Source organism: Euphorbia lathyris, chromosome 9, assembly GCF_963576675.1.
Source record: "Euphorbia lathyris chromosome 9, ddEupLath1.1, whole genome shotgun sequence".
NCBI lineage: Eukaryota > Viridiplantae > Streptophyta > Magnoliopsida > Malpighiales > Euphorbiaceae > Euphorbia > Euphorbia lathyris.
In genome coordinates this window covers 33,149,312-33,162,887 of record NC_088918.1, presented here as the reverse complement: position 1 = coordinate 33,162,887, position 13,576 = coordinate 33,149,312, and the positions used below count along the sequence as shown (strand labels likewise).

General features: G+C 34.3%; 2 protein-coding genes across 2 annotated transcripts; both read left to right on the top strand.

Annotated features, from left to right (window-relative positions):
- The first annotated feature begins 402 nt into the window (after positions 1–402).
- On the top strand, positions 403–7,414 carry LOC136205954 (5'-adenylylsulfate reductase-like 5). Its single transcript, XM_065996828.1, has 4 exons — positions 403–967; positions 5,498–5,679; positions 6,315–6,439; positions 6,666–7,414. Exons 1-4 carry the CDS (start codon positions 815–817, stop codon positions 7,088–7,090), a joined length of 885 nt encoding a protein of 294 aa, XP_065852900.1. The 5' UTR covers positions 403–814; the 3' UTR covers positions 7,091–7,414.
- Positions 7,415–9,792: 2,378 nt separating this feature from the next.
- Positions 9,793–12,111, top strand: LOC136206161 (uncharacterized). The gene is made up of 2 exons (XM_065997110.1): positions 9,793–10,594; positions 11,743–12,111. The coding sequence occupies exons 1-2, from the start codon at positions 9,953–9,955 to the stop codon at positions 11,857–11,859; spliced, it is 759 nt and encodes a 252-aa protein (XP_065853182.1). The 5' UTR covers positions 9,793–9,952; the 3' UTR covers positions 11,860–12,111.
- The last annotated feature ends 1,465 nt before the right edge of the window (positions 12,112–13,576 follow it).

Genomic DNA, 13,576 nt, shown 5'->3' with positions numbered 1-13,576 from the left:
AAAGGACTATGAGCATAATCATCCTATAGATTGATGGTCCAAAATCATCACTAGCAGGTATTTTTAATGAATTAAATTTTTAAAGTTGAAAATATTACCTTTGTCATTTGAAAAGAACGAGTCATTCATTCCCCCTTGAATTTATTTGGTTTTCACTTTGAAAAAGTAATATTAATTTCATGCCTACCAAATTTTCTGAAACATATTTATTATTTTCTCCGAAATAAATTACAGAAAAAAACTTTTAGCAAATGATAAAAAATAGAAAAGAGGAAGAAGTAAAAATAGGAAGATACAGAGAGACAGTTATGAAAAGAGTGGATAAGATAAACCGAAGGAATTAAAAATTAAATATAGCGTAGTAAAGTATATTATAAGCAAAATGTAACAACGAACAGTTTGAAAAATAAAAATTGGATCTTTTTTTAATTGGAAGAAAACGAAAGCAATAAAGAAAGAGTGGGAATCGGGCGGCCATAGATGATGAGATGAGATGACCTTATTCACCAACACCAACCACTCCCATTACACCTTACCAGAGACAGAGATCAGAAGAATATCTAATCTTCTTCTTCTTCTTCTCCACCCACACATCGCCAACTATATGCTTACACATCTTTGATTTCAATTTTTCATTTCTTCTTTCTCTTGATTTCAATTTTTTGAAATTTCTTATTCAAACCAGAAAGAGAGAGAGATTAAGTCATTTCTTTCTCTTCTCGTTTCTGGGTTGTGCTTTTTTTGATAAATTTCCACGGGTATTGTTCGGGGCTCTCCAATCTTGACCTGGTTGCTTTGGATTTGTGTTCCTTCAATGGCTTTGGTCTTTATCCTCTTTATCTGTTTTGGGGCTTTCTCGGCGACTCGATTTGTTTCAGCGTCTGTTTGCTGCACCGAATCGTCTTTATTTTTGTCTAATCTTCAATCTCAATGCCCTATATCGATCTCCCCAAATCCCCCTCTCGAGGTAAGTTTATTTTGTTCTTCTTTTCTTTAATTGTTTTCCCATTTGTTTTGGTACAAGTTGTGTTTCTGGTTCATATGCTTTTGTTCGTGGATGAATTTGTTTGATATATTAATTAGATGAGATCTTTTGTTCTTCTAAGCTATTTGACTATGAGTTCTTTGAGTTTTAGGTTTTGTTTGGTAATGAATCTTTTGTTATTATGTCTTCTTTGGAGTTGCTGGTGGACATGTTTAGGTATTGATTTTGTTGACAGGAGTAAGTTACATGATGAGCAATTTGATCTGCTGATTTGTTTGATGAATTCAATAGATTTGATGGAGACAGCAGGAAATTTTGAATACTCTAGATTTCTTCCAGACCTTTTAATGTTACCCTTGTAGTTCTTGGACTAGGGCATGATGTGAATATTAGCTATTGGCAACATGTGTTCTTCAGATTCAGGGCTTTGGTTCTTTATGGTTAGAGCTAGAAGTAATATCTATGTAAGTTTTGTGACGCATTTTTAGTAATGTCTTTTTCCACGGTTTATTACATTATGACCTGGAACATGTTATGCTTCAGTATGGAGAAAAGGAAACACATGTGAAACGTATTCATCAATCTAACTCTGATTGCTTATTAATATGCAAAATGTTTCTCCCACCAAAATTGTTATCATCATCAACTAATTTGATGAAAAGGAGGTTGGTAAGTTTTCTTGTGAAGGAAGGATTTGACTATATAAATTTTCTTTTGGTTGAATTTGGATAGAACTGCAGCCATAGTTATTAAAGATGCATGGCGCACTAAGCACAAGGGGTCCTGGAGCCTTGGCGCTCGGCTTGATCCTCTTCATACTCATCTATAAAGTCAGTTTCACATTGTGTATATGTGTGTCTCTTCAAAGTCTTTCTTTCGTTCTTTATTTGTTGTTTATTTTGGATGCAAGATTTGTCTAATCCAATGGTAGAAACCCTACGTTAAACCAATGTGACATATAGACACGCCTCTTATAACCACGGCTAGGCGCACAAAGGCGCACGTTTAGGGAGCTAAGGCGCTCATCCTAGTGCCTTGTGAGCTTGGAGCCTTAGGCGCAGGTGAGGTGTGCCTTTAACAACTATGATTGCACCAATTTCTCCCTATAAAAGCTTAAAAAGTTATAGGATAGAAATGAATCTTAGTTATTAACATGATTGTCTTCAACTATGAAGGAAGACATAATCATAAGAGTTTCGTGGGGAATAAAAATTGGAAGACGTTTCGGCTTCCCGTGATGTGAAAAATCATAACAGAATTTCCAGTTGTTGTGGAGAAGAGCTCTTAAAGCCACATCCCAACTCTAGTTTCACTAGGACTTTTCTAGTTGAATGTGATTCTTTTGTTTGAGGAACAAAGAGATTGTTATTTCAATAGTTGTTAAAGGCGCAAGGCACACTATGGCACTAAGGGGTCCTGGAGCCTAGGCTCAAGGTGCAATGCAAGGCGCGCGCCTCAGGAACACGAGGTGCAGAAAAAAAAATATATATATATACTCTATTACTAGTTAAAGCATAAACCAAAAAAACAAACTTATGACCACACAAACAAGACAACACCACATAAAAACATAATACTAAATGTAAGAAACACCAAGTTAAGATCATACTTCATAGAGACATTAACATATACTTAACTTCTTAACCTAAGTACCTAACTAATGCTACTAAACTAATAACCATTCATTGTCTCTTGATTAGATCAAGAGTTAAGATTAAGTTCATTTAAATTAGATTAGTGGTTGAGATTAATCAACCATTTGTTTTACACAAAACAGTAAAAAAAAACTAGTGAAAACAGTATATGTTATTGAGGTGCTCCTTGACTCGAGCTCCAAAGCCCAGGCGAGGCGCAAAGAGCCTTTTAAACCGCGTCTCACTTTGTGCAGTCAAGGGTCACTACCTTGAGGTCTTGCGTGGGGCGTGCCTTAACAACTATGACTATATCTATTAAGTGATGCAAAGGAGAACTCAGACTTTAACTAAGTAATTTTTGGAAGTTATATGGGATATGGCTTGTTATTTATTCTTGGATGAAGTTTCTTTTATCCCTTAATGAATTCTCCTGTCACGATTAGGGATTTTTGGAAGTAGTGAATAGAGAAGAATTAGGGTTGGAGATAGGAGAAGAATAAGAAGAGAAAGAGAACAGAGAACTAGGGAGAGAATAGCAGGAGAGAGAAAGAAGGAAAGAGAGATAGTTTCATTCAATATTAATCTGATGCCTTTTCCATACAAGGCATGACTCTATATAGACCAACCTACTGCTGATGTGGCAGCAGTTACAAAATCCTACAGCTGTAAATAATACAACTGTTACAGCTGTAAACAGTCCTAAATAACAACTAATTAACACTTAAATGTAAAACAATCACCTGCCTAATTAATAGCTAATAATTCCCCTTTTAATTTCTCTAGCAATTCGAATAATGGTGACATCTCCATATCTATTTTGTGAATAACCTAATATAGACACATGTTTCTCAAATTTTGTTCCTTGGCTTATGAATACCCCCAGCACTAAGGGCAATATTATTTTTATACCGTCTTTTGGTCCTTTTCATGTGGGTCTGCAGGGAACTTATTTTAACTTCTTGAAGTCTTTGAGGATGTTTTTCCCCCCTTCCTTTTCATCCGGATTAGTACATGTATATATACCGGTGTAGAATATTGAATATTGAGCTTGGTAGCTCGCTCAAATTTTTGTGAAATGAGGGATAAATCAATGATGATAATTGCTTGAAAATGTTAGCATCGTTAGACCTTTCTATAAGTGAACAATAAAGTGTGATCATAGATTAAGATCTATATGATTGCCTCGACTAAGTTGGGATTATGCTTTGTTGGTTGGCTTTGAAATTGAATTGCAGGGGCTAAAGTTGTAGTGGCGTAGGGCGTTACACTTAGATCCATTTTATGATATATAATGTGTAGAAAATTTTATATTATGTTTCAACAAGTCTAACTTTTTTTTATTGTTTTTATTTACTTTTATTATTGTCTGCTACATTAGATTTAGAATAAAGGAAAATATATCAGGGTTGATTATCATTTTTGTTTTTCCTTAACCATCACCCCTTTCTCTTAAGAACTGAAAGAAGTAAGCCTTTCTTCAAATTGGTTTCAATATGTTTTGACAAACTTCTAAGGCATACTTTATCTGAAAAGAACTTACCATCTAGTTCTAGCTGTAACTGTCTTCTTGCCATAGTCCAGTCACAGTCTTTTCTTTCAATTATGATGAAGTTGAGGAGAGGGTGAGCCTTGGCGCAACGGTAAAACGTTGTTGTCGTGTGACCAAGAGGTCACGGGTTCGAGTCTTAGGAGCAGCCTCTTGCCAAATAAATTGGCAGGGGAAGGCTTGCCCCCAGTACACCCTTGTGGTGGGACCCCTCCCCGGACCCTCGCTCAGCGGGGACGCGTAGTGCGACCGGGCCGCCCTTTTATGATGAAGTTGAGGCTTTCAAAGATTTATCAGTTTTTGGTGTCTATTTATGAACGATCATGATAATCCTCTCCCTGATGGAGATCTACATCTATAATGGATCATAAAAGCCGATGGGCATTTATCACATGGTGGCTTTATTTAGTCAATAACCACAAAATCTGGTTTGCAATGGTATCGCTCTAAGGACTGCAACTATAATTGTATTTGATAGCAGAAACCTTTTGCACATGGGTGTATTTATACTGTGCCTCCTTGCGCTCTTTCCCTTGGACAGTTTTTGAGAATAATCAGGATATTGATTATTTTTCATGTTCATTACTATCCGTTAGGTTTAGTTGTATTTGCAATTCAACCTTTTTGGAATGTGTCAAAAATGTTCATAGCATTTCATCTTTTCGATATACTTTTGACTGGTAGTATAGAAGATTCAATTTGATTTAACTCTGAATATTTTTGAAACATTACAAAAATGTTGACATGCTATTAAAATATAATTGCAGATGATTGGCTAACACATTGGACAAGGCATCAGTTTGGTTCCTTAAATCCACTAAATGTGAATTGCCATTTCTAATCTTACACACTAATTAGTCGATGCATTTGCTGAGATAACTGGCTTCCAGATGAGTTATGAAATTGGTTTTAGTTCAGTTCTGGCATTATGAAATTTGCTAGAATTTTTCTTGGATCGTCTTTTCCATGGTTGCTGGTTATAAAAATAACTTTAGCACTGTCCAGAGGATCTTCCTGAATAAAGATTTCACATGTGTGATTTGAAAGTCTATTCTGTCTCTTGACTGAGCTTGTACGTGACTTTTTTTGCCTTTATTGTTCTCTTTGTTGCTTGTTAACTCATAGCAAACATCTTTGCCTCATGGGTTTTGATTTACACTTGCAAACAATAGAATGTAGCATCCATTTATTTCTATTTTTAATGCCTGCACATAAATCAGTTTTTGCTCTGTTTCTCTCCAGTGTAACTAGTATGAACAATTGTTTAAATTATCCTTTGTTTTTATGCAATTCCCTGGTTCTGAATTGTTTGTTTATTTGCTGCCACAATAGGTTGACGGGAACTTCCTGGACAGAACTTTGAGCTCAAAACAACGAAATGCATACACTTCTGTTCTCTTCTATGCTTCTTGGTGCCCATTTTCACACGACATGCTTCCTAAATTTGATATGCTTGGCTCCATGTTCCCTCAAATAGAGCATTTGACTGTTGAGCAATCTTCAGCCTTTCCAAGGTGCGAGTCCATCAACTTGATCTCCTGAAATATGATGTCATGATAATATATATATGCAAGATAATTATTCTATGGAGTTTGGGTTAAAAGCATTTATGGTCACTAAAGTAGAAAGTATGTGCATCGATAGTCACTAAAGTAGTTTTTGAGACAATAAAGTCACTAAAGCAGCACATTTGTGTCAATAAAGTCACTAACGCCGGATCCGGCACTAGAAAACTGACATGGCATCCACGTAAGAAAAACGTCACATACCATTTCTAACATATGTCACATGAATGACATGTGGCACATAAAAAATGATTACTTATGTTAATTTTAATTTTTTGATATGACACATGGCAGCCACGTGTCATCTACATAACATATGCTAAAAGTGGATTGTGTTGTGTTCCTTACGTGGATGTCATGTCAACTTTCCGGTGTCGGATCGTGTTTTAATGACTTTATAGACACAAATGTGCTACTTTAGAGACTTCATTGTCTCAAAAACTACATTAGTGACCATCATTGAACATACCCCTTACTTTAGTGACCGGGATGCTTTTAACTAATGGAGTTTTGGTATGGAATGCTAGGTTGTTTTACTTGGCTTCAATATCTACTGATTCCTATATCCTATTTTCATCTTGTAGTATTTTCTCAAGGTATGGAATTCATAGCTTGCCTGCGATAGTAATGATCAACCGAACATCAAAGGTTCAATATCATGGGCGAAAGAATCTCCAATCCCTTGTTCAATTCTATGAGAAAGTTACAGGTAATTTTATTTTACCATATCAAAGAATAATCTGTAGGATTGATGCATTATATCATTATTGTCATGCTGAGTATGTGTTTGTATTTTTACTTTAAAAGTCAAGCCATTTGTCTGCCAAACTGGTCTTGTTGTGGGTTCGACCTCAGAGCCATAGATCTGAACCCAGTTTACGTCCAAATAAAAAGTTCTATTTAAGTTTTTGAAAATCTTATATTTGGTGATTCAGGACTCGAGCGAGTACAGTACTTTGCTGAAGATGAGCTAACTGATTCGGATCACTTCAAAGAATCAATATTGCAGCCATGGGATGGGTCTTCTATGGAGGAGATTCTAAAAAGAGAACCCTACTTGGTATTTGCCATGCTGTTCCTCTGCTTACGAGTATTGCTATTTACATCTCCGAAAGTTTTATCTCATTTCAAGGCCTTCTACGGGTCCTATGTTCCTCATTTCAACTTGGAAATATTTGGCGAGACGAGCCAACTATTTGGGCGGATCTTGCACATGATTGATGTGAGGAGGATCTGGACGAGGCTGAGATTATGCAAAACCAGGAATTTCCAAGAAGGTGCGAAAAGCTGCCGGGTTTGGGCTTCTTCCCTGGCATCAGTGTCGCTGGGTGAATCTTCGTCAGTTAGAACACAGTCCTAATGCAGAGATATTTAGGATGATATTGTGCGAGTCGGATGATGTCTGATGTCTGAAATGAGCTTACCACTGATATAAAAATGAATGTATTACGACTGTTTTGATGCTCTAGGGCAGGTAGTTACTCTCTCTCTCTCTCTCTCTCTCTGTCTCTCTGTCTCTCCCTCCCTCCCTTCCTGCGTTGAAGTTCCGTTAGAAATGAAGGTAATAGTACAAGCTGATGTTGTTTTGTTGGAGTTTAGGAGGAAGTAAAAAACAGGCATTGTAAATTTGAGAACAACATTACTTTTTCCTATTTTTGTATATTATTTGGCATTTGGAGGAACATCTTCATAGATGAGTGGAATGTAAGCATATGAAAAGGTGTGAAAGAAAAAAAGAGTGAGAAAGCAAATTGCAGGATTTGAGCAAGAGAAAATTTCAAAAGACATCCATACATTACATGTGCAGCAAGGGCATGGCATGGCAGGGCAGGCACGTTCTTATATGCTTTGACCTTTCTTTATGGCTTTAATTTTGGTAAAGAAATGAGTAGAGAAGAGATGTTTTTATTAATGGAGCCCAGATATGTTTTGTTTCTTTGTTCTGTCATAATGGTCCATTGCTAAAATAGTGTACGGCTCTGCTAAGAAATTAAATTTGAAAAATAGAGTATAAATAACAAGTCCATTTATTGGGGTTAAGCAACGCTACTTGTGCACAAAGTAGAAGAAAAGAGCACATAAAAACAAAGTGTCTGCCTCCCTCTAAATTAATAATGTAAGAAGACGTACTCTCAAGCAACATTCTTTTTCAAAGAAAAGAAAGAAAATTTCTACTTCTATTCCTCTATAAATATTATTAAATAAAAAGGGCTTTATAAATATTAGGGTTAAACTGCAAAAATACCCCTAACCTTTTGAGTCGGACACAATTTTACTCATAACGTCTAAAATGGTGCAATTTTACCCCTAATGTTGGAAGCCAATAGCAATTTTGTGTCGTGTAATCGGGTTGTGTGTACTTTTGCTACCTCTACTTTTATACATGAAAAATAATTTTTTCGAATAACATCAAATTTCTGTTTTTTCAACCGTAAACAACAACAACAAACAATAAGGAAACCAAATGCACCTGTAAATAAAGGTGCCTTCTATGGTTACTTTGTTTTTGACAAAGTACAATTACTCGGTGTGTTTTCACCATTGGATGATGAAGTATAAAATTCATCTAATGGTGAAAACACACAAAGTAAAACTTACTTTGTCAAAAACAAAGTAACCATAGCCTTTACCTGTAAATAAAATAAAATAAAGATGCTTGTTAGTGAATTTAAGCATATATTGAGTGTCTAGGAAGCATGGTTGTTTAATTATATAAAAAAGGTGGAGGTTAAAAAGGAAGATATGTGAGGGAGTTAAAGCAATGAAGCTTGTAGGGGATTGATGATATAAAATCCAGAAAAGATACCAAACAATGGACAGTTGTAAGATGTGGGGAGGGGGGCTTTCACTTTCACTTTATTTTTAATTTATATGTTGAATATAACCACTCCCTTTCTCTACAAGCAAACTTTAATAAGCAAAGTAACCCACTTCTCCCTCTAAAATTAAATAAAAACAAAGACCAAAAACAAGTAACAAATCACATGTGCCCTACGCCTAAAAATAATTTAATCTTATTTTTTATTCTGTTCGGCCATTTTTATCCTAAACTTACATTATTTTATTTTCATAAAAGGAAAGCACCCTTATTAGTATACTATTTTTTATTTTTAATGTCATGGAAGTAGTACAATTGATTGTATATTATTGATAATTAAACTATGAATATGAATTTTATTAGTCTCGTTCTTTTCATTATACATGTATTATATTACCATTCATCAGTAATAAATAGAAACAATGTAAATTTATGTGAAAATATAAATTAAATGATTATTATGACGTGTTCGCATATTAAACAAATTATTTTTTAACTATCGAGTTTAAAGATATTTTATTTATAAAATTATTTTGAAATCACAAAATTATTTTTGAAAAGCCAATTGATATTGGTGTACTACACGAAAATTATCGCATTTTTTATATATCAATCTAATTATAACTACCAACTAGCCAATCTTTGTCTTACATGACAATTTTTGTATATATGACTCTCAAAATTTATCATATATTTACATCATCAACTAAAAAATTATTTATAAAAATGTACCATGTCATGTAAACAATGACTTGTCATTTTTATATATTTTTTAAATTATATTTTAAATATATTAATTAATATACAGATTAATGTCTTATCATATTCTCTCTACACCTTTAGACCTAATTGTATGTCTAAAGTATATTTGATTTAAATTTAAATGCAGGTGGATGAATTAAATGTATAATCTATTGAGTTTGGAATGAATTATATTGTCAACTAAATACATACAATAATAATTGATCACTAATTTAATTAGACAAATTGTAAAGTAAATGGGCAATTTCTACAAATTGAAAGAATCAAAGGGCTTAATTTAATAAAAGAAAATTAGTCTGAACATTCCATTAATGAAATCAAACGGAAGAAAACAACATTTATATCAAAAGAAAAATTGAGAAGGGATAGCTACGAACCTTCTAATTATGTATTCTTTTAATTTTAAGGGTCCCACAATAGGACCACCTCTTCATTGTCATCTTTTGCAAAGATAAGATCAATTTGTAATAAATCATGTCAATTCAGTCCTCCATCTCTTCAGGTTCATTCTTGAACCCAATTACCATGTTTCTCTAATGAAATTTCTGCACTAAACTCCATAAAAAAACCCACCTTTGTCGATCAATAATTCACAATCGAACTATATAAATAAACCCATCTCTTGAATCCGATTTTCACAAAATGGATATTGAAGATTGGGAAATTCTCCCCCATGGGGGATTTCTAGATTACCACCAAGATGATGGAGAAAAAAGCAATCGCAGCTCCTCAAACCCTAAAAGTAAGTTCAATATGAACTACTTTGTTTGCCCATCTTCTCCTCCCAGGATGCTTCAATCTAACCGAGTTGTTCCGGTTCCATTTCAACTGGAACCCATCTCAGTATCACCTGGTGAAGATGGTATGAACATGCCAGAAATCAAGGGTCCTGATTTAGTATTAGTGAAGGAAATTGATGATGATCAAGACCCAATTTCTCAAGTTTTCTTTAAGAAAATGAGTGAAAATGAATTTGTCGACATGAAAATGGACTCCCCCAAGTCTCCTACTAAGGATAAAGGTGAGATCTTGGACACTAACATTTGTTCCCCAAGAATTAAGGGGAATATGAAAGTAGAGGGGGGTGATGATGATGAGGTTAATTGGGAAGAAAATGGAGGTGGGTTGAATTTATGGAAGTGGAGCTTGAGTGGAATTGGGGCTATTTGTTCATTTGGGGTTGCAGCTGCTACTGTTTGTGTTATCATATTTGGTAGCCAGCAAAGGAGCAAGCAGCGTGACCATAATCAAAAGCTCAGGTTCCAGATTTATGCTGATGACAAGGTTTGTTTCTACTCCTTTGTTGTTTTCTGGAATTTCTAGAATTTACCCCAATTTTGTTCCAGCATCAAAGAATGTTTCTTTGATCATATTTACTACTAATTTACTGACTTTAAACAGAGGATTTAGGTTCCAGAATTAGTACCTTAAGAAATTAATTCAATACACAGCTGAGTTTTTTCTAATCAACCAGATCAACCCTTATTTCTAGTTGGCCAAAAGCATCATCAAGTGATTGATGAACCCATTTTGATGAATCTTCCATTTCAAGGAATCAAACTTCAGATCATTTTGATGAATCAAAACTTCAGATCATTTGTTTTTGTTTTTTCATTTCATATAGGCTTAATACCTAGGAGGGTGAGTCTTGACGCAACGGTAAACGTTGTTATCGTGTGACTGAGAGGTCATGAGTTTCAGTCATTAGGAACGGTCTCTTGCCAAAAATAAATTGGCAAGGAAAGGTTGTACATCCTTATAGTGGGATCCTTCCCCGGATCCTCGCGTAGTGCACTGGGCCGTCCTTTTTTTTATAGGCTTAATATCTCAGGACCCGCTGAACTTGGTTAAAAAATAGATTACTAGAGAGTGTCTTCTGAAATTTGTTTAAAGTGACCTTTTGAGTTTATTTACAATGATTTGATCACTTCTAAACGTGTTTAAAGTGATATACATCTCAATTTGTTCAAATTTTTTTTATTGATTTTGCAAGATCATAAGACCAATCAGTTCTTGAGCAAGTCTTTTTTGAAGGATGCTGATGTATTAAGCCTTTTGTCTATCTATGGAATTGTATGTTTTGTCTATAACTCCATACATCTGATTTGGAACGGTTAAACATGTAGATTTTGAAGGCCAATCAAACCAATAACACTTTGTTAATCTAGTCATATGTTCAAAGCAAACTTTTATGATCTTAATATGAAGAAAATAGAAGATCATAGATTTAATAGCTTGAAATGAAAGATTAAAAGCTCCCAATGTTTTTTGTGTGCATAAATATGCGTTTGATTGAGTTGTAATGATCGGATTGTAGTTGCTTAAATGCTTGTACAAACTGTTAAAGCATTAATTTAGGCTTTAACTATAAGTTTGAGCTTTTAGTTCAAATGGTTCCACGTTCTGAAGTGTGGTAAATGTAAATGTTGCAGAGAATAAAACAAGTGGTGCATCACGCAACAAGGTTGAATGAAGCAATTACAGCAGTAAGAGGTGTTCCAATTGCCAGAGCTCACATTACTTATGGAGGCTACTATGAATCTCTCTGAGTCACTCTTTCTATGCCCTGCTTACTCTAATTTATATATAGAATTTTCATCCTCTGTAAATATATATATATAGGTTTTGAGATATGGTTGTTTTGTTAGTAGATTCTGTGATGAATCCAGATTCCTTATGCTTCTATGTATCTATGTATATATGCTATGCAACCTACTTTAAGTGGTTGCTTTCCTATTTGTCATCCACTTACTACTCCAAACTTTGCTTTATCATAAATCTAAGTTCACAGTTTGAATTTATTTACTCTTAGATTGAAATTTAGATGTTGTTTGTTTACCTACTTTTCACCTCCTGTTTGTCTTTTCACTTTGAAAGTCAGCGTTTTAGGTGTTTGGTTAGACTGCTCCTGTTTGCCTTTTACCGTTGAAAAACAGCTTTTTACAAAAACAGAGAATCTATGCTTTTATAAAAAACAGTCTTTTCAAAAAGCAACAGTAAACAGTAAGTAGCCAAACAGACCCTTAACTCAGTTTTTCAGTTGATAAATTTGCCTAAATTTACAAATTTTAATTATTAGAAGTGATTATATTTAGATTAATTTAATTTGGATTAAATTGATTTTTTTGAAGAAGATTAAATTGATTCTTGGCTACTAATTTTAAGTACTATCATTTTGACTCCTAATTTAAATTTAACCATTTAATATGGCCGGCCGTCGCATGGAATGAGATACTTTTGGTTGGATTATCATTATTATTCGGAAAAAGGTTAAATTACTGAATTTTGGATTGTAAAGTTAGAAGTGGAATAAATTAATAAAGTTTGGTCACGGAAGTGCATAATGTAGGGCCACGTATGACATGATTCATCATGTCATTATTTATTGTTAAAGAAATTTTCCTTGACAAGTCTGTATCTTTTTCATATTTACACATTCAGTCCCCTTAAGCCAAACTAGTTAGATCATCCTAATTTTATGTACAATTATAATATTACTTTTTTTTTTTTTGTTACAAAAAGTTTAGATAAAGATAGGTCTAGATTTAGAGTGGAATTTACAGTTTACTTACGAATGAGGATTAAATTTGGATGGAATGTGGAATCAAACTCAAATCTGTCAAGAGAGGTTTAACATCTTACCACTCGGACCCACCTTCATTTTAAACAGGGTTCAAGTTTTACCTCTTTTTAATTCGGATTTAAACTTCGTTCTTCTGGCCACTTAGGAACCATTTTTTTTTTTGTAAATTATTAACTTTTATCTACTTATTATATGCTTTTGAATCAGAAAGTCTAGTTTTTAACCGATAACATTTTCAGACTCCCTAGCTCTAGGTTTGCTGGTTTCCTTCCCGACATCGTTTATGATCCCTAGGCTTATTTACCATTTGCTTCTGCAACAAACTTATCTGGCCAATCTGCATTTAGCACCATTACACCCTTTCAGGGCTTCCAATCCAGCTTATTCACCTAAACTTTCTTCTTTCCTTCTTTCTCTGCAGTACAACTCGTTGGGAAGATAAGTATTAGAGAGTCGTATCTCAAGATATCACCCATATACAAATCACCCACGATCTATTGAACCTTAAGGAAAATTAGAGGAAACCAACTTTTTCTAATGAATCTCATGGGAAATCAACTTTTTAGAGTGAACTCCGGGGAAAATCTACTTCCTAAAGTGACATTCTCGAGAAATTTGAGGTAAACTTTAGGGACACAAGAAACTATTTAATATTTTAATGTGTATTTTGTAAGCCAATTAAA